The 24,473-nt window shown below is 43.5% G+C and overlaps 1 protein-coding gene across 11 annotated transcripts in view; it reads left to right on the top strand.

The window, feature by feature from the left end:
- The window catches only part of LOC118364023 (DNA (cytosine-5)-methyltransferase 3B-like), an 84,771-nt gene continuing 60,298 nt past the window's right edge, over positions 1 to 24,473 (top strand). For 2 of the 11 annotated variants that reach the window (XM_052482092.1, XM_052482088.1), the window contains exons 1-4: positions 1 to 246; positions 3,785 to 3,820; positions 4,193 to 4,255; positions 5,241 to 5,360. In XM_052482092.1, coding sequence (XP_052338052.1) covers positions 5,292 to 5,360 — 69 coding nt within the window. In that variant the 5' untranslated portion in view covers positions 1 to 246; positions 3,785 to 3,820; positions 4,193 to 4,255; positions 5,241 to 5,291. Of the gene's footprint in view, positions 247 to 270; positions 360 to 3,784; positions 3,821 to 4,192; positions 4,256 to 5,240; positions 5,361 to 13,454; positions 14,033 to 24,473 lie in introns of those variants that run through there. The other 9 variants (XM_052482094.1, XM_052482090.1, XM_052482097.1 and 6 more) reach the window with 9 other exon arrangements.

Here is a 24,473-nt window from a genome sequence, read left to right as displayed (position 1 = left end):
TCGAGACCCGGGAAAAGTTACGCCTGAACATTGTGGCACATTGTGGAAAAAAACGAAGAAAAAAAGATTACAACAGGCAAGTTTGAAAAGAAGAGAACTCCACTTAGATATTTGCCCCACAGGGTATAAAGGCATGCATATGTTGAGGTAAATAGTGTGACACTTCGAGGCACCTTGGCAAGCAGTGAGAGAGGACCAATCAATCTCAACTCTTCCCCGCTCACCGAACGACTACCCCTGCAACAGGTACATTTTTGTGCAGTTGCCATTTATGTGTTTATGCATGCTAGTCTGCAGAGCATTATTTAGGAGATCAGTTAACAGCATGCTGTCAGAAACTGGAAGAATTCATGCATGAGGTTTGATAACTTTCTTACTGTTACAGTAATTTGCTCGATAGAGTCAATTTAATTTAAACTGTTTTGCGGAAAGACTTAGGGTAACATTACATTTCGATTCAATTGATGAAACAATGTTGCGTCGATGATTATGTAAATTGGAGACAAGGAAGGGAAAATACCCTACATATCCTCAAACATGGTAAATAAGTATATTTATCCTATAATAAAATAATATTATAATTTTTTTGTATGGGAATGTTATTGCATATGTTATTGCATAGTTTCAATTCAGAGTTGACCTGCGTCACGCGCGAGTGGAACCTAATGGATTTTTATGCGTGGGTAGTTTGTGGTTTCCAATCAGGTGGTGATTTATTTATTTTTAGCGTGTCTTGGACGTTTATTTCAACGTTTTTTGAACTTCAACTTCACTAATGGAGTGTTAGATTTTTCTTGTGGTATTGGCACAATTTCCTCAAAATCACTATAAGTTCGATTGCGCGATTGCGTTGTTTTTCATACAAACAAGTGCATGTTTCCTACTCCATGCCGTTAGAGACAGATAGTTTAGTATTTTTGTATGGCTTATTTGAAATAATTGTCTTCTGTATGCCTTGATAATCATTCCCAGTAGTGGAATTTCAATTCGAATGCTGAAACATAATATAATAAGCCTATAACCACAGGCTAGTCGCTTAAGTATGACACAATTTCGTGGACTGTTGGTGCACCTGCGTGTATTTTTTTCTATCAAATTTGCAGTTTTTGAAGTTGGGTCTTTATTCTCGGAGAGTGCCCGCGTTAGTCGTGCGCGTGTCAGCTGTTTGTTCATCCGCACCAAACCGCAATTGCTAATTCAGGGTTTCGGTCCTCGTGACCCCAAGGAGTGCACGTTTTGGTTTTTGCTCTTGCACAACACAGCTTTCAAATAATCATCAAGCTTTGATCGTTTTAATAATTTGTGTAGTGTTACGGCAGAAAACAAAACGTGCACCCGAGGAGCGAGTTTGGGAAACGCTATAATATAGGCTATGCCACGGATCTCCAACTGGCAGCATGCAAGTTTTATTTGTCCCCACAAGTTTTCTGAGCAAATTATATATATATATTTATTTATTTTACATTTTTATTGTTGTACAAAAGACTGTAAAAACATCAGGAAATCAGATCCAAGTGATATTAATTTAATAAATCTGTAAGAAATGTTTTTTTTGTCCATTAAATTAACAGACTTGGAAATGGCAGATTTCTTTAATGGAATATCTACATAGGCGTACAGAGGCCCATTATCAGCAACCATCAGTCCTGTGTTCCAATGGCACGTTGTGTTAGCTAATCCAAGTTTATAATTTTAAAAGGCTAATTGATCATTAGAAAACCTTTTGCAATTATGTTAGCACAGCTGAAAACTGTTGTCCTGATTAAAATGCAATAACACTGTCTTTCTTTAGACTAGTTGAGTATCTGAAGCATCAGCATTGGTGGGTTCGATTACAGGCTCAATTGGCCAGAAACAAAGACTCTTCCGTCTATTCTTGTTCTGAGAGATGAAGGCTATTCCATGCGAGAAATTGCCAAGAAACTGAAGATCTCATACAATGCTGTGTACTACTCCCTTCATAGAACAGCACAACCTGTCTCTAACCATGTCACGTTCGTCATAACGAGGAGACCAAGGCGCAGCGTGATATGAATACATTCTTCTTTATAAAACGAAGAACACTAAACAAACTAACAAGACTCTATAAACAACTAGTGCTGACATGCAACTACACAGACAATATACCACAAAACCAAAATGGCAACCTAAATAGGATCCCCAATCAGGGACAACAGTAAACAGCTGGTTCTGATTGGGAACCAATTCAGGCCACCATAGACTTACATATACCTAGACATACCAAAACCCCATAAAATACAAAAACCCTAGAAAAAGACAAAAACACACATACCACCCTCGTCAAACCCTGACCTAACCAAAATAATAAAGAAAACAATGATAACTACGGCCCCCCCCCAAAGGTGCAGACTCCCGGCCGCAAACCTAAACCTGTATGGGAGGGTCTGGGTGGGCATCTGGAGACCCCGGACTGGGGACTGTGGTTTGAGGTTCTGGACTGTGGCACGTCATTTGAGGTTCCGGTCTGTGAACTGTAGCCGGACGCTCTGGACTGGGTACTGTCACCGGACGTCCTGGACTGCCGAGGCGCACTTTAGGCCTGGTGCGTGGTGCTGGAACTGGTGGTACCAGGTAGGGGACACGCACCTCAGGGCGAGTGCGGGGAGGAGGCACAGGATACACTGGACCATGGAGACGCATTGGAGATCCAGAACATAGAGCTGGCTCAATACGTCCTGGCTGGATGTCCATTCTAGCCCGGCAAATGCGAGGAGCTGGAATAGAGCGCACCGGGCTAGAATAGCGCACTGGAGACACCATGCGAATCTCTGCATAACAAGGTGCCTGACCAGTTACACGCTCGAGGAGTTGGCTCAGGTCTCCGACCTGACTCATGCAATCTCCTCGTGTGTCCCCCCAAAACATGTTTTATTGGGACTGCCTCACGGGCTTCCGTGCTAGCCGTGTACCTTCATATCGTCGCCGTTCCTCTATTCTCTGGTATTTCTCCTCGTAGTATCGCCGTTCCGCTTTCGCTGCCTCCATCTCCTCCTTAGGATGGCGATACTCCCCCGGCTGTGTCCAGGGTCCTGCTCCATCTAATATCTCCTCCCAGGTCCATTTCCCCATTAACCTCTTCAATCTATGGGTGCGCTATGTCATTATTGGATAAAAAGATGTGCCCGTTTTAAGCGCGATATTTTGTGACGAAAAGATGCTCGACTATGCATGGAATTGACAGCCTTGGAAAGACAAAACTCTGACGTCTCCAAAACTGCAAAGATATTAGCTGTGCGTGCCCCAGAACTAATGCAACAGGCGAAACCAAGATGAAGTTTCATACAGGAAATGCCCCAGATTCTGAAGGCGCTGTGTTCCAATGTCTCCTTATATGGCTGTGAATGCGCCAGGAATGAGCCTGCGGTTTCTGTCTATTCCCCGAGGTGTCTGCAGCATTGTGACGTGTTTGTAGGCATATCATTGGAAGATTGACCATAAGAGACTACATTTACCTGGTGTCCCGCCCGGTGTCCTGTGTGCGTAATCTGTAGGTCCATGCGCATTCCATTTCTTCAGAAGAGAAAGTAAACTGCCACGATGGATTTTATCGTCGATAGATATGTGAAAAACAGCTTGAGGATTGATTCTAAACATCTGTTTGCCATGTTTCTGTCGATATTATGGAGTTAATTTGGAAAAAGTTTGCGTTTTAATGACTTAATATATATATTTTTTTCCCTCCCCAAATGTGATGAACAAAACGGAGCGATTAGTCGACACAAATAATATTTTTTGTAAAAATGGAACATTTGCTATTTAACAGAGTCTCCTCATTGAAAACATCTGAAGTTCTTCAAAGGTAAATTATTTTATTTGAATTCTTTTCTGTTTTTTGTGGAAAATGTTGCATGCTGAATGCTAGGCTTAATGCAATGCTAGGCTATCAATGCTCTTACACAAATGCTTGTTTAGCTATGGTTCAAAAGCATATTTTGAAAATCTGAGATGACAGTGTTGTTAACAAAAGGCTAAGCTTGAGAGCAAATAGATTCAGCCTTTTGAGAGCAAATAGATTCATTTAATTTCATTTGCGATTTTCATGAATAGTTAACGTTGTGTTATGCTAATGAGCTTGCAGATAGATTTACACAAACCTGGATACAGGTTTGTTTTCGTAGCTAAATGTGACGCAGAAAACGGAGCGATTCATCCTAAACAAATAATCTTTCAGGAAAAACTGAACATTTGCTATCTGAGAGTCTCCTCATTGAAAACATCCGAAGTTCTTCAAAAGGTAAATTATTTTATTTGAATGCTTTTTCTGGTTTTTGTAGAAAATGTTGCCTGCTGAATGCTAACGCTAAATGCTATGCTAAATGCTACGTTAGCTATCAATACTGTTACACAAATGCTTGTTTTGCAATGGTTGAGAAGCATATTTTGAAAATCTGAGATGACAGTGTTGTTAACAAAAGGTTAAGCTTGAGAGCAAATAGATTAATTTCATTTCATTTGCGATTTTCATGAATAGTTAAACGTTGCGTTATGGTAATGAGCTTGAGGCTGTAGTCACGATACCGGATCCGGGATGGCTCGATGCAAGAAGTTAAGCGCTGTTCCTCCTTTTCACGCTGCTTGGTCCTGGTTTGGTGGGTTATTCTGTCACGTTCATCATAACGAGGAGACCAAGGCACAGCGTGAGATGAATACATTCTTCTTTAATAAACAAAGAAGACTAAACAAACTAACAAAACGACCGTGACGCTATAATCAACTAGTGCTGACATTCAACTTCACATAGTCAATAACCCACAAAACCAAAATGGAAAATTGCAACCTAAATAGGATCCCCAATCAGAGACAACGGTAAACAGTTGTCTCTGATTAGGAACCAATTCAGGCCACCATAGACCTACATATACCTAGACATACCAAAACCCCATGAAATGCAAAAAAAAAACCCTAGACAAGACAAAAACACACATACTACCCTTGTCACACCCTGACCTAACCAAAATAATAAAGAAAACAAAGATAACTAAGGTCAGGACGTGACAAACCAGAATATAAAGAGGAGTGGGAGATCCTGGTGCACAACTGAGCAAGAGGACAAGTACATTAGAGTGTCTAGTTTGAGAAACAGATGTTACTCAGAAACAATGTTCAAGGAATCACAGCTAGTGATTCAGTGTGATTTTATGCATGAATATTGCACATTTAAACGTACTGTTTTGTGTACTCTCCTAACTACTGCATTGTCTTGTTTGTTTTGCCTCCAGGTTAGAAGATAATCAAAATAACAATAATTGACGAAGGTAACTGCAACAGTAATGCCATCCAACAAGTATTCTTCAGCCATCATGGTTGAGAGTGACAAGATGACGGCAACAGTAAGTCATGTGGGTCTCCATTTTTATTTTAAAGAGTGGCTGCAGAGCTGACTTTTCTGGACCTTTCTTCCCAACTGCTAAAGGTCCTGAAGCATGTGCTACTCGTAGAGAACAGGCTACTCTGGTGAATGGTGCTTGTTTAATAGTTACATCAAAGCTGAATCAATGTCTGCAAAATCACATAATGATAGCATTGTACATAACAGAACCGAATATAATAGCAAAGTATAATGTTACTGTAAGACAAAGAAACACCTAATTTCTAATGAGATTTTAGGATGATTGTTCTCTCCTGCGTCCACAACTCAACAGCATGCCACTAGGTCCAATTTTTGCCATATAGCACGCCTACTGGTTCACCCACTAACACTCTCACACAAAACTGTACCATGATACACTGTGACTGAAAGTTTTGGTTGGATCAGTTTTGCCCTCAGATCCCCCTTTTCCATTCAGTAGGACAATATTTCTGCCCCGTTAGTTACATTAGAAAAAAGTTACTTCCAGGCAGCCCCAGTAGCATCCTTTGCCAGTTGGGTTTTGGCCTTCACTCCTGGATTATACCATTAGTACCATGCGTATGTTTAAAAATGTTGTTATAAGGACTATCTAGATAAATCTGCATATCATTGTAATAAATGTAATAAATGACCTTCTGTGGGGTCTGTGGTAGTGTAGTGTTGGCTGTTGCTCTATCCCAGAGTGAGAGAGTTCTTAACTATGATTCAGTGTGATTTATGGCTCAGAGCCCACACTAGTCTTTACGGCATCAGGGAACTCTCTCTCTCTCTCCCCATTTCTCATCCTGTTGCTTCCGGTCCTACTCTATTGCTAGAGTACAATAAACCACACAGCCACCGGAACTCCCCAACCCCCTACCTCAATCACCTAACCCCCTACCTCAATCACCTAACCCCCTACCTCAATCACCTAACCCCCTACCTCAATCACCTCACCCCCTACCTCAATCACCTCACCCCCTACCTCAATCACCTAACCCCCTACCTCAATCACCTAACCCCCTACCTCAACTTTTGGTGGAAGTCACGACAGTACCCTCCCCCCTGACGCGCGGCTCCTGCAGCGCGCGGACACCAGCCTCGAGGACGACCCGGAGGGCGATCCAGATGGAGGCGGTGGAAATCACTCAGCAGTGGTGGATCCAAGATGTCCACCGGTACCCAGCACCTCTGCTCCGGACCGTACCCCTCCCAATCCACGAGGTACTGCAGGCCCCTCACTTGGCGTCTAGAGTCCATGATGGAACGTACCGTGTATGCCGGGGGCCCCTCGATGTCCAGGGGGGGCGGAGGGACCTCCGGCACCTCACCTTCCTGCAGGGGACCAGCTACCAGCGGCCTGAGGAGAGACAAATGAAACGAGGGGTTAATGCGATAGTAAGGAGGGAGCTGTAACCTATAACACACCTCGTTTATCCTCCTCGGGACTTTAAATGGCCCCACACACCGTGGCCCCAGCTTCCGGCAGGGCAGGCGGGGGGCAGGTTTCGGGTCGAGAGCCAGACCCGGTCCACCGGTGCGAACTCGGGGGCCTCACTGCGGTGGCGGTCAGTGCTCACCTTCTGCCGCCCACCAGCCCGTTTTAGCGATTCCTGGACGGCTCTCCAGGTCTCCTTTGAGAGCTGCACCCACTCCTCCACCGCAGGAGCCTCGGTCTGGCTCTGATGCCACGGTGCCAGGACCGGCTGGTAGCCCAACACGCACTGGAAAGGCGACAGGTTCGTGGAGGAGTGGCGGAGTGAGTTTTGGGCCACCTTCGCCCATGGGACGTACCTCGCCCATTCTCCTGGCCGTTCCTGGCAATATGACCGCAGAAACCTACCCACATCCTGGTTCACTCTCTCCACCTGCCCATTGCACTCGGGGTGAAAACCTGAGGTCAGGCTAATTGAGACCCCCAGACACTCCATGAACGCCCTCCAAACTTGGGACGTGAACTGGGGACCCCGATCAGAAACGATGTCCTCAGGCACCCCGTAGTGCCGGAAGACGTGGGTAAACAGGGCCTCCGCAGTCTGCAGGGCCATAGGGAGACCGGGCAACGGGAGGAGACGGCAGGACCGATCCACAACGACCAGGATCGTGGTGTTCCCCTGAGAGGGGGGAAGGTCGGTGAGGAAGTCCACCGACAGATGTGACCAAGGCCATTGTGGAACGGGGAGGGGCTGTAACTTGCCTCTAGGCAGGTGTCTAGGAGCCTTACTCTGAGCTCACACTGAATAGAAGGAGACATAAAACCTCACTTCCTTCGCTAAAGTTGGCCACCGGTACTTCTCCCTAAGACCACGCACCGTCCTCTCAATTCCCGGATGACCTGAGGAGGGTAGCGTGTGGGCCCACCGGATCAATTTGTCACGAACACCAAGCGACACGTACTTCCGGCCCGCTGGACACTGTGGTGGCGTGGGTTCTAACCATGACGCCCGCTCAATGTCCGCGTCCACCTTCCATACCACCGGTGCCACCAGACATGAGGCCGGAAGTATGGGAGTAGGATCGGTGGACCGCTCCTCGATGATAGAGACGGGACATCGCGTCGGCCGTAGTGTTAAGGGAACCTGGTCTATAAGAGATGGTGAACCAAAACTGGTGAAAAACATGGCCCACCTGCCTGGCGAGGATTCAGTCTCCTATCTGCCCGGATGTACTCCAAATGACGGTGGTCAGTCCAGATGAGAAAAGGGTGTTTAGCCCCCTCAAGCCAATGTCTCCACACCTTCAGGGCTTTTACCACAGCCAGCAACTCCCGGTCCCCCACGTCATAGTTTCCCCCCGCCGGACTGAGCTTCCTCAGGGTAAAAAAGCGCAAGGGCGAAGCTTCGGTGGCGTGCTCGAGCGCTGTGATAGCACGGCTCCAACCCCAGCCTCGGTTGCGTCCACCTCCACCATGAATGCCAAAGAGGGGTCCGGATGCGCCAATACAGGAGCATCGGTAAACAGCGCCTTCAGACGACTAAACGCTCCTCCGCTGACCACCACAAACACACCGGCCCCCCCTTCAGCAGTGAGGTAATGGGAGCAGCCACCTGGCCAAAACCCCGGATAAACCTCCGGTAGTAATTGGCAAACCCTAAGAACCGCTGCACCTCCTTTACCATGGTCTAAGTCGGCCAATTGCGCATGGCTGCAACGCGGTCACACTCCATCACCACCCCAGATGTGGAAATGCGATACCCCAGGAAAGAAACGGCTTGTTTGGAGAACACACATTTCTCAGCCTTGACGTACAGGTCATGCTCCAACAGTCGCGCAAGTACCCTGCGCACCAGAGACACATGCGGGGCGCGTGTGGTGGAATAAATCAGAATGTCATCGATATAACCCACCACACCCTGCCGATGCAGTTCCCTGAGAATCTCGTCTACGAAAGATTGAAAGACAGCTGGAGCATTCTTCAACACATACGGCATGACATGGTTCTCATAATGGCCAGATGTGGTACTAAATGCGGTCTTCCACTCTTCTCCCTCCCGGATACGCACCAAGTTATACGTGCTCCTGAGATCCACTTTAGTGAAAAAGTGTGCTCCGTGAAATGATTCCACCGCCGTAGCGATGAGAGGTAGCGGGTAACTAAACCCCACTGTGATGGAATTTAGACCTCTATAATCAATGCACGGACACAGATCTTCCTCCTTCTTCACAAAAAAGAAACTCGAGGAGATGGGTGACGTGGAGGGCCGAATGTACCCCTGTCCCAGAGATTCAGTGACATATGTCTCCATAGCCACTGCCTCCTCCTATGACAGCGGGTACACGTGACTCCTGGGAAGTGCTGCGTTTACCTGGAGGTTTATCGCACAATCCCCTAGTCGATGAGGTGAGAATTGGGTCACCTTCTTTTTACAGAAAGTGATAGCCAAATCAGCATATTCTGAGGGAATGCGCACAGTGGAAACCTGGTCTGGACACACCATCGTCGTTGCACCGATGGAAACTCCGATGCACCAATCTGAACACTCCTCTGACCATGTTTCCATGAAATCTGAGGATTGTGAATAGCCAACCTGGGAACCCCAGCACCACTGGAAACGCAGGAGAATCAATGAGGAAGAGACTAATCATGTCCAGTGGAACCGTGGCCTCCCTGACCAGCCCTGACCCTAAAGGTTGACTATCTAGAGAGTGCACGGGGAAGGGTTGGCCTAACTGCACCATCGGAATCCCTAACCTATGAGCGAACACCAACGGAATCCCTAACCTATGAGCGAACACCAACGGAATTCCTAACCTATGAGAGAACACCAACGGAATCCCTAACCTATGAGCGAACCCTTGGTCCATAAAACTCCCAGCTGCACCTGAATCGACTAGCGCCCAATGATGGGAAGAGGGGGAAAACTCAGGAAAATAGATTAGTACAAACATATGACCAACAGGGAGCTCTGGGTGAGTCTGGTGCTGACTCACCTTGGGTGTGACTCCCAGACAAGCTCCTCACGCACCGATCGGCAGTGTGGCCTCTCCAACCACAATTGGTGCAGGAGGAGATTCCTCCTCCGGTTACCCTAGATGCAGCACCCCCTAACTCCATGGGTGTTGGAGCGGGAGTGCTGGGGGGAAGAACAAACAGGACCCGCTCTGGACGCCTGCGAAAACTAAGCAGGTTGTCCAGCTGTATTTACATGTCAATTAGTTTGTTTAGTGTGAGGGTGGCGTCCCGACAAGCTAGCTCCCTGCGGACCTCCTCCCGGAGGCTACACCAGTAGTGGTCAATCAGGGCCATGTCGTTCCACCCGCTCCAGCGGCAAGGTTATGAAACTCCAGCGCAAAGTCCTACGCGCTCCTCGTCTCCTGCCTAAGGTGGAACAGCCATTCACCCGCCGCTCGACTCTCCCTTCCACCCGGCAGCCGTTCCATCGTACTCCCTCGGGGGCGCGAGCCGAAGAGCGCTGGGTCCGGACGCCACCGGAGAAGTTGGTAGCGCAGGCTGAAGAGGAGCTGGAGACGAAGTAGGCAGGCCGCTCCTCTCCCATCTGTCCATTCTCTCCATCTGATCCATCGCCGTCCCGATCCGGTGTAGGATGGCTGTGTGATGGAGGACACGCTCTCCATGGATAGGAGAGGGGGTGCAGCTGCTCCTGCTGACTCCATGGCTTTCGGTGCGGGCTTCTGTCATGGATAGCTGGGAGTGGTGGGTGTGGAGTCAGGCGCAGAGAGCAATGCTTCCAATGCATACGTTTATTAAGCTGGGTCTAGCCAACAAACAGGCATAATGACCACAAAACAGGTATGTCCCCAAAACCAGGGAAAATAACAGACAGCAAAATACGTAAGCAAAACAATTTCACCACTGACAGTGAGAATAAGCCCGCACAAAAGCAGGCGGGCCCTAGAAGTTTAAATAGGCTATAAGTAACAACAAATAAGTAACAGGTGAAAACAATCAGGACAAAACTAACAGAAAAGCAAAAAGAATCGGTGGCTAGTAGACCAGTGACGACCACCGAGGGAGAGGAGCCACCTTCGGTGGAAGTCGTGACAATCTTGGCTTTTTTAAATTTGTTTAGAGAAAAACAAGAAATGGAGATATATATAGTGAATCATCTGAACCAAGTAAAAAAATGGAGATATTACTTTTAGGCCATATTGCCCAGCCCTACAGCCATATATGCATTATTTAATCAATTATAAAATCAATTTGACTTCGTTTTTACAAAACAACATAGTGGTAATAATTTATTTGAATGGTAAATCTCTGTTGATAAACTGGGTAAATGAAGATTTAGCCTAGGTCTATTCACAATACAGGTGAATTCATATGATTCAATAGGAGAGTGTGCATGCATTCAGTTTTTGAGGGGCAGCAGGTAGCCTAGTGGTTAGCGCGTTGGGTCAGGAACCGAAAGGTTGCTAGATTGAATCCCCGAGCTGACAAGGTAAAAATGTGTCATTCTGCCCCTGAACAAGGCAGTTAACCCACTGTTTCTAGGCTGTCATAGTTAAATAAATGTTAAATTAAAATTTAAATTCAAATTTTAAATAATTGAGTCCACCCGACACGCAGGCGTCCCATCTAGACATCTGGAAATGCAAATGCGCTACGCTAAATGCTAATAGCACTCGTTAAAACTCAAACGTTTATTAAAACACACATGCAGGGTACTGAATTAAAACTACACTCGTTGTGAATCCAGCCAACAAGTCATATTTTTAAAATGCTTTTCGGCGAAAGCATGAGAAGCTATTATCTGATAGCATGCAACACCCCAAAAGACCCGCAGGGGACGTAAACAAAATAATTAGCATAGTCGGCGCTACACAAAACGCAGAAATAAAATATAAAACATTCATTACCTTTGACGATCTTCTTTGTTGGCACTCCTAGATGTCCCATAAACATCACTATTGGGTCTTTTTTTAGATTAAATCGGTCCATATATAGCCTAGATATCGATCTATGAAGACTGTGTGAGCAAGGAAAAAACACTGTTTTATAACGCAACGTCATTTTTTTTTATTAAAAAAGTTGACGATAAACTTTCACAAAACACTTCGAAATACTTTTGTAATGCAACTTTAGGTATTAGTAAACGTTAATAATCTATCAAATTGATCACGGGGCGATGTATATTCAATAGCTTCACGTCTTCAAATCATGTTCAGAAATTTCTACTCCAAAACATCCGGTCGGAGACCGGAAGAAATGGGCTGTCTCTTCTTTGTTTGACCAAGAAACAAAGCCTAGGCAATTGACAAGACTGGTGACATCGTGTGGAAGCTGTAGGAATTTCAATCTCGGCTCCAGGTAATGTGGTTTCCATTCAACAATACATTCAAGTGGCGCATTGATATATTTTGCAATTTTCAGTGATCAGATTTTCCTGCGCTTTTCGATGAAACGCACGTTCTGTTATAGTCACAGCCGTGATTTAACCAGTTTTATAAATGTCTGAGTGTTTTCTATCCACACATACTAATCATATGCATATACTATATTCCTGGCATGAGTAGCAGGGCGCTGAAATGTTGTGCGATTTTTAACAGAATGTTCGAAAAAGTAGGGGGTAGGATCAACATGTTAAACTGATTTCATGAGGCTACAGATGACAAACAGTACCTCCAATTTAAGACTTATTTTATTGGCAACTGCTAGGAAAACATATTATTTTATTGTATAACATTTGCATAGAAGAAGCAATCTCTTCTTTTATAAAAGTGTATGCTGTCTCTTAGAAAGTTATGACATCATTCACATGGCTGTGGAATCTGACATTGTGGCCATGGAATCTAGTGGAAACCAGACGGGAGGCGAGGGAGAAGTGAATTACTTTTTGTTGGCAAGGGAGACAAAGTCAATTAATAACGTTTTTGGTGACAATCAGCTTTGAAATCAGCATATTTTGTGTTATGTTTGCATATTATCACAAACAAAGTACTAGAGTAGTGAATTCATCTGTAAACTAGGAAGGAAATTTAGCCTTCAATTAAAGCTGAAAGATACCGGCATTGTCTTGCATTGTAAAAGTGTTCTAGCCTGTAAGGACATTGTTTTGCGAACAGTAATGAACAGTGTCAACATTTCTACATATGGTGTTGCGTTATTGAGGGGCGGCAGGGTAGCCTAGTGGTTAGAGCGTTGGACTAGTAACCGGAAGGTTGCAAGTTCAAACCCCCGAGCTGACAAGGTACAAATCTGTTGTCTGCCTCTGAACAGGCAGTTAACCCGCTGTTCCTAGGCCGTCATTGAAAATAAGAATTTGTTTTTAACTGACTTGTCTAGTTAAATAAAGGTCAAAAATTAAATTGTGTTAATTTCTGTGCAGCATGAGTGGGGAGGTAACAATGCAGCCCAGACAGCTCTAACAATGAATGAGGAAGTAGAGCAGGTACTTTGCTTCACTCCGCTGATAGACAGACTCTCAATGCCGAGAAACACTTTTGACAGAAGTACTGAACGTATCTTTATTTTATTAGAAAAGTACAGTAGTTTCGGTATACCTTGGAACACTAGTGTACAGTGATACCCTGGGAAATGCCTTATGGGTTTCTACATGCTTTTACAATAGTTTTTTTTAATCATTCCTGGGTCTTCCTGGCAAACTGGTTCTCAACTATGTGAATCTGTGATCCCAGATAAGAATAATATTGTTCTATAGAAAGCAGTTAAAGCACAGACATGGTATTCACAGGTATATAGTTTATGTAGTTCCCCTTTAGGGTTTTCTGTCACGCTGTTATCTTGGTGTCTTTGTGCCAAGCCAGGGATGAGAGTAACTGACATCAGCTAAGCACATTTACATGGCTAGCCAGTGCCTCATGTTGTAAATGTGTCTGGAAGGTGTGTGTGCTATACTGTAGGTCAGGTATGGGTCCATTGAAAGGGAGTATCTCTCTCCAACTGAGTCCATTCCTTCCTAACCTCTCCTTTGTTTCCCGTATCTGTGTCCAACCCGTATCTGTGTCCAACCCAAGGGCTGAGGTGTCAGGGAGGCAGAGATACTGAAAGGGCTCCAAGCCACCTGGTCTGAGCCCCAGCTTTTAGTTTCCACTCATACTTTGTTCTCCTTTTACAAAAGCAGGGGCTGTGGCAGAGCCTTGTCTGGGCCCCTTCAGCTTGGGCTGGGGGGGTGAAGATGTACTTTGTCAGGGAATATTTATTTTGAGGACGTTTGAGTGGGCAGAAACAGACGGATGGACGGACAGACAGATCAACCAAAGGTCTTGCTCTTTTAATCTGTCAACACACTTTTAATCAATCCACACGTGCATTGTCTTTTGTCAGACACGGTTTTCATAGCCGTCTGCCCTGAGATGTTGCCTGAGCCTCTCCTAGCCAGATGTGGGGCTGAGAGGGAAGGAGGGGTGAAAGGGTGCAGACAGGAGGGTAGGGAGGGGCAATGGGGGTAGCAGACGAAGTGTTGACAGGTGTAGAGGGGTTTCCTGGTCTGGAAAAAGGTGTCTCTCTCAGGTCTAATCTCACTAATGAGAGAAACTCTGGCACTGACCTGCTGACCTAGCTGTCTCTCTCTCTCTCTCTCTCTCTCTCTCTCTCTCACCCTCACTCTGTCTCCTCTCTTTCTGTCTCTGTCTGTCTCTCTCGCGCTCTCTCTCTCATTCTCATTCTCACCCTCAATATGTCTCTCTCTTTCCCCCTCTCTAGTTCTCTCTCTCCACCTTTGCCCCTGTGGCCTTAATAATCCCTTTATCCATGGTGCATTGAGTGCTTTGGGGTCTATAACTGTACTGTGTCGTGCTCTACTATGTTATACTGTACTGTGCGGCCCAGGTTGGCTTAGGTGTGATTTGAGCTGACACGGTTGCAGGTCCGTGAGAAAGAATCTCACTGCCTGAGTGCTGCCTGTGAGAGAGGGGGGCGGGGGGAGAAACTGCTTATTTCTTTGAATTGCATTTGTATTGCAGTGCTGGTTTCCTAGAGTGAGAGAGTGCACAGTGTGTGGTATGTCATTGAACTATGCTCAGCTCTACTGTGCAGCTGTGCTAGCCTGGGTTGGCTTGTGTCTTCCCCTGTGCCTGCTGGTTGGCTGTGTTAGCTTTGGCAAGTGACTGTGCCACTGGAGGACAGCTATGGCGGTAAGGGAACCGTGACTCAGACTGGCATTCCAGAGGAAGATTCCTGATATCCCACAACCGCATGCATTGTTCCCAAGGCCAAGGGCTTACGCTTCCTCAGGAGGAAGCCTGCCAATGGGGTGAAGGCCCTTAACTCTCTCACCCCCAACTCCCTGGCTGTCTCCCCCTCAGGGAGTTCTACCTCTCTCACCCTCTTCTGGCCTCAGCCCGGTGTTCAGCCTAAAGATGTTGGATAGATGCTTTAACTCTGTATCTCTCTATGTTGTTATATTTTTTTTGTGGTCTTGTTTTATTTTGGTGTGTGTGTGTGTGTGTGTGTGTTCCTATAGCTACCTCTGCATCTATTACACAGCTGGAACTAACATTCTTCTCCTTTACCTTTTAATCAAGTCAGCAGATCCCATCACTCTCACTGTTAACCACCCCCCCACACACACACACACACACATATATATGCATACTGTAAATTTTAAATTAAATAGCAAGTCTCAAATAGCCACCTGCCCCTTTTAATAGCTGGGCAACGGCACACATTTCAGCAAATACACCACTGTTTCAAATAAACAGTGGGTTAATTGTTTACGAGGTTTAATGTTTTATTTGTAACATTCAATAATTCAGTAATGACTGGAAAAATGATTGCAAATCAGCTTATTCTTTTGGCTCCTAACAGCTGAGAACTGCTACTGGTATGCACAAAAACAGTCAACAACTTCGGGAGTACAGAGCCCTAGAAATCAGTAGAAGTAAGCACTGTCAAAGAGGAGAATAATTATTCTCAATTAATTGTTATGTATATTTTTTTAAATATAGGCATACTAAGACAAAACAAACGTGACACTGTGTAAATAATAACACATTAGTGCAGGAAATGAATACATTGATAAAAATGCTGAAAGTGAATGCTGAAATTAAACATGAACTAGAAAATGAGCAAAGGTTGTGTGCACTAAGGAAATAAGTTAGAGGCCTGGCTCAAATAGAAGCCTGTCTCTAATAAGTGCCTATTGTGTTCAGTGATTTAAGCAAATAAACACCTGGGCTATTAATTAAAGTTTTACTGTAAATAGCCCACCCAACTACCTCATATTGTTCTTTTTTTGATCTTTTTGCACCCCAGTATCTCTACTTGCACATTCATCCTCTGCACATCTATCACTCCAGTGTTTAATTGCTAATTTGTAATTATTTCACCACTATGGCCTATTTATTGCCTTACCTCCCTAATCCTACTCCATTTGCACACACTGTATATAGACTTTTCTATTGTGTTATTGACTGTACGTTTGTTTATCCCATGTGTAACTCTTGTGTTGTTGTTTTTGTCGCACTGCTTTGCTCTATTTTGGCCAGGTCGCGGTTGTAAATGAGAACTTGTTCTCAACTGGCCTACCTGGTTAAATAAAGGCAAAATAAATAAATACAAATGAGTATCTCCTCAGTTTAGTCCCTTGAGCTCAGAAAAGTCAAGGAGGCTTATAGGCCGACCACACCGCTCGCGTCGCGTGCGCCAACGAGGGCTAAAATAGAAGTAATTCCTATTTCTGACGCAGATCGCGCTGCAAGTCCTGCCCCTCCCATCTCCTCATTGGTTTATAGAATCAGGTACCCACGTGCCATCTCCTCATTGGTTATACTCACGTGGGTGATTGAAAGACGAAATGTTTTGCCGGTCGTTGTGGTAATACTATGAAAGTTTAGATGCCAACCACCAAGTTCTAAGTTCAACGATGAAAAGGCCTGGAAGGAGGAGAGATGACTAGAAACGATTCGGTTGACTGTTTTATGTGAGGATTAATTGTCGGAGTAGAGGACCTTGTGCATTTCAGGTAAAATAACAACTCAATGTTTATATCCCAGGACAAATTAGCTAGCAACAGCGAGCTAGCTAAATAGGACAAATTAGCTAGCAAGTGCAAGCTAACTAGCTAAATTGCCATAAATGTTTAATTCTTTTCGACCTGTCCCCAAATTACTGTAATTGAGTCAGAGTTTGTTTTGAATTTTAACCTGCGTATCGTGATCTCGTTTGGTGTAGGGGGACAAAATATATTTATGCATGATGGCGCACACGCACAACCGGTTTGGGTTCCGTGTTAGGGTAAAAAAACAAGGCTGCAGTTGATGCTGCTGAAACTCCACATCTTTAGCTGGCATTTGGCAAAGCACTGGAGTCTTGCAGTCCTGTTTAAATCAAATCAATCTTTATTTGCCACATGCGCTGAATACAACAAGTGTAGACTTTACTGTGAAATGCTGACTTACAAGCCCTTTACCAACAGTGCAGTTCAAGAAGAAGAACATATTTACCAAGTAGGCTAAAATAAAAAGTAATAATAAAAAGTAACACTAAGAATAACAATAACGAGGCTATTTACAGGGGGTACCGAGTCAGTGTGCAGGGGAACAGGCTCGTTGAAGTAATCTGTACATGTAGGTGGGGGCGAAGTGACTGCATAGGCAACAAACAAACAGCGAGTAACAGCAGTGTACAAGGGGATGGTCAATGTAAATTGTCCGGTGGCGATTTTTATGAATTGTTCAGCAGTCTTATGGCTTGGGGGTAGAAGCTGTTGAGGAGCCTTTTGGTCCTAGACTTGGTGCTCCGGTACCGCTTGCCGTGCGGTAGCAGAGAAAAAAGTCTATAACTTGGGTGACTGGAGTCTCTGACAATTTTATGGGCTTTCCTCTGAGACCGTCTATTATATATGTCCTGGATGGCTGGAAGCTTGGCCCCAGTGATGTACTGGGCTGTTTGCACTACCCTCTGGGGCACCTTACGATCAAATGCTGAGCAGTTGCCATACCAGGTTGTAATGCCTTCGCTTGAATAGAGATAGAGAGAGACATAGAAAAAGACAGGGAAAGGAAAAAACAAACATGTATCCATACACTCCTCCACCCCTGGCCCCACTCACTCCTTCTGGCATATAGAGTCACTGAGTCTTGCAGCTAGCTAACCTTTTTATTCATATGCTAGCGTACCTGTAGACTTCCAGTCATTGCGCTAACGCTACAGTAGTTAGAATTAGCTTGCGGAACTACCTCTAAAAATGGTATCCACTAGTTCTGGGTAAGTAGAACAACTTAATTGACAGAATTTCACAATATCCCTTTAAATTGAGTGAGAGAGAAAATATAAAAATTGAGAGAGGTTGGTAAGAGCTGAACTGAATATAACAGTTTGCCAGTGGAAGGGAGGACAGTAGCATGTGACCCAAATGTTGTTTGTGACTACTATGATTTCCCATTGTCGTCAATTTAATTGCAGGAATTCCATCAATTATTTAAAGTAATTATTTAACCAATTTAGTAACAAAGAGTTTTAATCACTTAATAATTCATAAACTAAATTAAAATCAGGAAAATCACTACACATAATTGGTAGGACTACCTTGTTACTTACAGTGCCTTGCAAAAGTATTCACCCCTTGGTGTTTTTCCAATTTTATTGCATTACAACCTGTAATTTAAATATAGTCTTATTTGGATTTCATGTAATGGACATAAACAAAATAGTCCAAATTGATGAAGTGAAATTTAAAAAAACAAACAACAGAAAAGTGGTACGTACATCCCCTTTGCTATGAAGCCCCTAAATAACATCCGGTGCAACCAATTGCCTTCAGACGTCACATAATTAGTTAAATAAAGTCCACCTGTGTGCAATCTAAGTGTCACATGATCTGTCACATGATCTCAGTATATTTACACATGTTCTGAAAGGCCCCAGAGTCTGCAACACCACTAAGCAAGGGGCACCACCAAGCAAGCAGCACCATGAAGACCAAGGAGCTCTCCAAACAGGTCAGGGACAAAGTTGTGGAGAAGGACAGATCAGGGTTGGGTTATAAAAAAAATTCTGAAACTTTGAACATCCCACGGAGCACCATTAAATCCATTATTAAAAATGGAAATAATATGCCACCACAACAAAACTGCCAAGAGAGGGCCACCCACTGAAACTCATGGACCAGGCAAGGAGGGCATTAATCAGAGGCAACAAAGAGACCAAAGATAACCCTGAAGGAGCTGCAAAGCTCCACAGCGGAGATTGGAGTATCTGTCCATAGGACCACTTTAAGCTGTGCTCTCCACAGAGCTGGGCTTTATGGAAGAGTGTCCAGAGAAAAAGCCATTGCTTAAAGAAGAAAATAAGCAAACACGTTTGGTGTTCGCCAGATGGCATGTGGGAGACTCCCCAAACATATGGAAGAAGGTATTCTGGTCAGATGAGACAAAAATTGAGCTTTTTGGACATCAAGGAAAACGCTATGTTTGGTGCAAACCCAATACCTCTCATCACCCTGAGAAGGTCAGCCCCACAGTGAAGCATGGTGGTGACAGCATCATGCTGTGGGGATGTTTTTCATCAGCAGGGACTGGGAAACTGGTCGGAATTTAAGAAATGATGGATGGCGCTAATACAGGGAAATTCTTGAGGGAAAACGGATTCAGTCTTCCAGAGATTTGAGACTGGGACGGAAGTTCATCTTCCAGCAGGAAATAACCCTAAGCATACTGCTAAAGCAACACTTGAGTGGTTTAAGGGGAAACATTTAAATGCCTTGCCTAGTCAACCAATCCAATTGAGAATCTGTGGTATGACTTAAAGATTGCTACACCAGCGGAACCCATTCAACTTGAAGAAGCTGGAGCAGTTTTGCCTTGAAGAATGGGCAAAAATCCCAGTGGCTAGATGTGCCAAGCTTATAAAGACATACCCCAAGAGACTTGCACCTTTAATTACTGCAAAAGATAGCTCTACAAAGTGTTAACTTTGGGGGGGGGGTGAATAGTTATGTGCGCTCAAGTTTTCTGTTTTTTTTGTTGTCTTATTTCTTGTTTGTTTCACAAAAAAAAATATGTTGCATCTTTGAAGTGTTGTGTAAATCAAATGATACAAACCCCCCAAAAATCTATTTTAATTCCAGGTTGTAAGGCAACAAAATAGGAAAAATGCCAAGAAAGGGTGAATACTTTCGCAAGCCACTGTATGTGAACCTTCATTATCCTCCATCATGAGGGAGAGAAATTAGAAATGGTCATAAATGTATGTGGGTTTCTGCTAACAGAATGACAAGACATTAGGTCATTTTTCTTAAACTTACAGAAGTCAAATAACTTCTCCAAAACTAAATGTCAGTGTTGATATTAGTTGATAGGGGTCTTTAATGAAATATTACTGTGTTGTGTATTTCAAATACCTTTTGAGACCTTTTCTGGTACATGTTTTCTAAGACCCCTTTTCCATATGAATCTTTACTCATTCCACATTTTTAAGATGGAACATTTTAGAAAAATGTATGCCTTAATTTCCCCAAAATATAGACTGAGCTTTGTTTTTACATCCAATTTGATATGCTCCTATCAATTTCACATGTTAATCCTCATGGGTCTTTTTACGAAGAAATGCCTTCCACAGAAGACTACAAAGCTACTAATCGGAATCAGAATTACCTTTATTTGCCTAGTATATTTACATACACCCGTAATTTGACTTAGTGAGAAGGTACTACCAGCAATAGAAAATATACTAACGGAATACAGACACAAGCCAACATAGACATCATATATATATATATATATATACAGAATATACAATATCGGAACAATAAACAAACTCTGGAGTATAGGCTCATTGCAGTGGGAACATACCATTTACAGAGGGGGATTTACAGTTCCTTCAGAAAGTATGCATACCCATTGATAGAGATGAAATGGTAGGAACATTTCATATCGCGATTATAGTGACCAAAATGATTACGGTTATCAGTATTATTGCGGTATCGTTAAAATGTGCTGGAAATGTTCAAAAAGTACTGATACACATACTGAAAACATTTCATCAAGTTTTATATTGAAAAACAACAACCAACAAAAGTTTCCCTAGTGCAGGTTTAAATGAACACAACCTTAAGTAAGCAAATTAAATAAACAAACAACAATTAGCAGCACTATGTAATTTTTGTGTGCATAAAAATGTCAATAATAACATTAACATTAAAGATGGCACCATGTGATTATTTTCTTGCCTTTTTACCTGACTTTCAGTTGAAGTCGGAAGTTTACATACATTTAGGTTGGAGTCATTAAAACTCGTTTTTCAACCACTCCACAAATGTTTTGTTAACAAACTATAGTTTTGGCAAGTGGGTTAGGACATCTACTTTGTGCATGACACAAGTCATTTTTCCAACAATTGTTTACAGAGAGATTATTTCACTTATAATTCACTGTATCACAATTCCAGTGGGTCAGAAGTTTACATACACTAAGTTGACTGTGTCTTTAAACAGCTTGGAAAATTCCAGAAAATGGTGTCATGGCTTTAGAAGCTTCTGATAGACTAATTAACATCATTTGATTCAATTGGAGGTGTACCTGGGGATGTATTTCAAGGACTACCTTCAAACTCAGTGCCTCTTTGCTTGACATCATTGGAAAATCAGAAGACATCAGCCAGGGCCTCAAAAAAAAAAACTGTAGACCTCCACAAGTGTGGTTCATCATTGGGAGCAATTTCCAAACGCCTGAAGGTACCACGTTCATCTGTACAAACAATAGTACACAAGTATAAACACCAAGGGACCACGCAGCCGTAATACCACTCAGGAAGGAGACGCATTCTGTCTCCTAGAGATTAACAAACTTTGGTGTGAAAAGTGCAAATCAATCCCAGAACAACAGCAAAGGACATTGTGAAGATGCTGTAGGAAACGGTACAAAAGTATCTATATCCACAGTAAACCGGGTCCTATATCAACATAACCTGAAAGGCCGCTCAGCAAGGAAAAAGCCACTGCTCCAAACCGCCATTAAAAAAAAGCCAGACTACGGTTTGCAACTGCACATGGTGACAAAGACTGTACTTTTTGGAGAAATGTCCTCTGGTCTGATGAAACAAAAATAGAACTGTTTGGCCATAATGACCATCTTTATGTTTGGAGGAAAAGGGGGAGGCTTGCAAGCCGAAGAACACCATCCCAACCGTGAAGCACGTGGGTGGCAGCATCATGTTGTGTGGGTGTTTTGCTGCAGGAGGGGCTGGTGCACTTCACAAAATAGATGGCATCATGAGAAAGGAAAATTATGTAGCTACAGTGCCTTGCGAAAGTATTCGGCCCCCTTGAACTTTGCGACCTTTTGCCACATTTCAGGCTTCAAACATAAAGATATAAAACTGTATTTTTTTGTGAGGAATCAACAACAAGTGGGACACAATAATGAAGTGGAACGACATTTATTGGATATTTCAAACTTTTTTAACAAATCAAAAACTGAAAAATTGGGCGTGCAAAATTATTCAGCCCCCTTAAGTTAATACTTTGTAGCGCCACCTTTTGCTGCGATTACAGCTGTAAGTCGCGTGGGGGTATGTCTCTATCAATTTTACACATCGAGAGACTGAATTTTTTTGCCATTCCTCCTTGCAAAACAGCTCGAGCTCAGTGAGGTTGGATTGAGAGCATTTGTGAACAGCAGTTTTCAGTTCTTTCCACAGATTCTCGATTGGATTCAGGTCTGGACTTTGACTTGGCCATTCTAACACCTGGATATGTTTATTTTTGAACCATTCCATTGTAGATTTTGCTTTGTGTTTTGGATCATTGTCTTGTTGGAAGACAAATCTCCGTCCCAGTCTCAGGTCTTCTGCAGACTCCATCAGGTTTTCTTCCAGAATGGTCCTGTATTTGGCTCCATCCATCTTCCCATCAATTTTAACCATCTTCCCTGTCCCTGCTGAAGAAAAGCAGGCCCAAACCATGATGCTGCCACCACCATGTTTGACAGTGGGGATGTTGTGTTCAGGGTGATGAGCTGTGTTGCTTTTATGCCAAACATAACGTTTTGCATTGTTGCCAAAAAGTTCAATTTTGGTTTCATCTGACCAGTGCACCTTCTTCCACATGTTTGGTGTGTCTCCCAGGTGGCTTGTGGCAAACTTTAAACAACACTTTTTATGGATATCTTTAAGAAATGGCTTTCTTCTTGCCACTCTTCCATAAAGGCCAGATTTGTGCAATATACAACTGATTGTTGTCCTATGGACAGAGTCTCCCACCTCAGCTGTAGATCTCTGCAGTTCATCCAGAGTGATCATGGGCCTCTTGGCTGCACCTCTGATCAGTCTTCTCCTTGTATGAGCTGAAAGTTTAGAGGGGCGGCCAGGTCTTGGTAGATTTGCAGTGGTCTGATACTCCTTCCATTTCAATATTATCCCTTGCACAGTGCTCCTTGGGATGTTTAAAGCTTGGGAAATCTTTTTGTATCCAAATCCAGCTTTAAACTTCTTCACAACAGTATCTCGGACCTGCCTGGTGTGTTCCTTGTTCTTCAAGGAACACACCAGGAAGTGGTCCTTCTGTGGCTCAGTTGGTAGAGCATGGCGCTTGTAATGCCAGGGTAGTGGGTTCGATTCCCGGGACCACCCATACGTAGAATGTATGCACACATGACTGTAAGTCGCTTTGGATAAAAGCGTCAGCTAAATGGCATATATTATTATTATTATTATTATTCATGATGCTCTCTGCGCTTTTAACGGACCTCTGAGACTATCACAGTGCAGGTGAATTTATACGGAGACTTGATTACACACAGGTGGATTGTATTTATCATCATTAGTCATTTAGGTCAACATTGGATCATTCAGAGATCCTCACTGAACTTCTGGAGAGAGTTTGCTGCACTGAAAGTAAAGGGGCTGAATAATTTTGCACGCCCAATTTTTCAGTTTTTGATTTGTTAAAAAAGTTTGAAATATCCAATAAATGTCGTTCCACTTCATGATTGTGTCCCACTTGTTGTTGAATCTTCACAAAAAAATACAGTTTTATATCTTTATGTTTGAAGCCTGAAATGTGGCAAAAGGTCGCAAAGTTCAAGGGGGCTGAATACTTTCGCAAGGCACTGTATATTGAAGCAACATCACAAGACATGAGTAAGGAAATTAAGGCTTGGTCAGAAATGGCAATGACAATGACCCCAAGCATACTTCCAAAGTTGTGGCAAAATGGCATAAGGACAACAAAGTCAAGGTATTGGAGTGGACATCATAAAGCTCAGACCTCAATCCCATAGAACATTTGAGGGCAGAACTGAAAAGGCGTGTGCGAGCAAGGAGGCCTACAAACCTGATTCAGTTATACCAGCTCTGTCCAGAGGAATGAGCCAAAATTCACCCAACCTATTGTGGGACGCTTGTGAAAGGCTATTCGAAACGTTTGACCCAAGTTAAACAATTTAAAGCACTGCTACCAAATACTAATTGAGTGTATGCAAACTTCTGATCCACTGATAATGTGATGAAAGAAATAAAGTTTAAATAAGTCATTCTCTACTATTATTCTGACATTTCACATTCTTAAAATAAAGTGGTGATCCTAAATGACCTAAGACAGGGGATGTTTACTAGGATTAAATGTCAGGAATTGTGAAAAACGGAGTTTAAATCTAGTTAGCTAAGTTGTGTGTAAACTTCCGACTTCAACTTTACATATCTTAGATCACCTTTTGCAAAACATTAAATGCAAATTTTATCAGTGAATACACATTCAGTGTTATA

This window comes from Oncorhynchus keta, chromosome 27 (assembly GCF_023373465.1).
Source record: "Oncorhynchus keta strain PuntledgeMale-10-30-2019 chromosome 27, Oket_V2, whole genome shotgun sequence".
Lineage (NCBI taxonomy): Eukaryota > Metazoa > Chordata > Actinopteri > Salmoniformes > Salmonidae > Oncorhynchus > Oncorhynchus keta.
The sequence above is the reverse complement of the archived record's forward strand: the minus strand, read 5'-3'. Positions and strand labels throughout refer to the sequence as shown.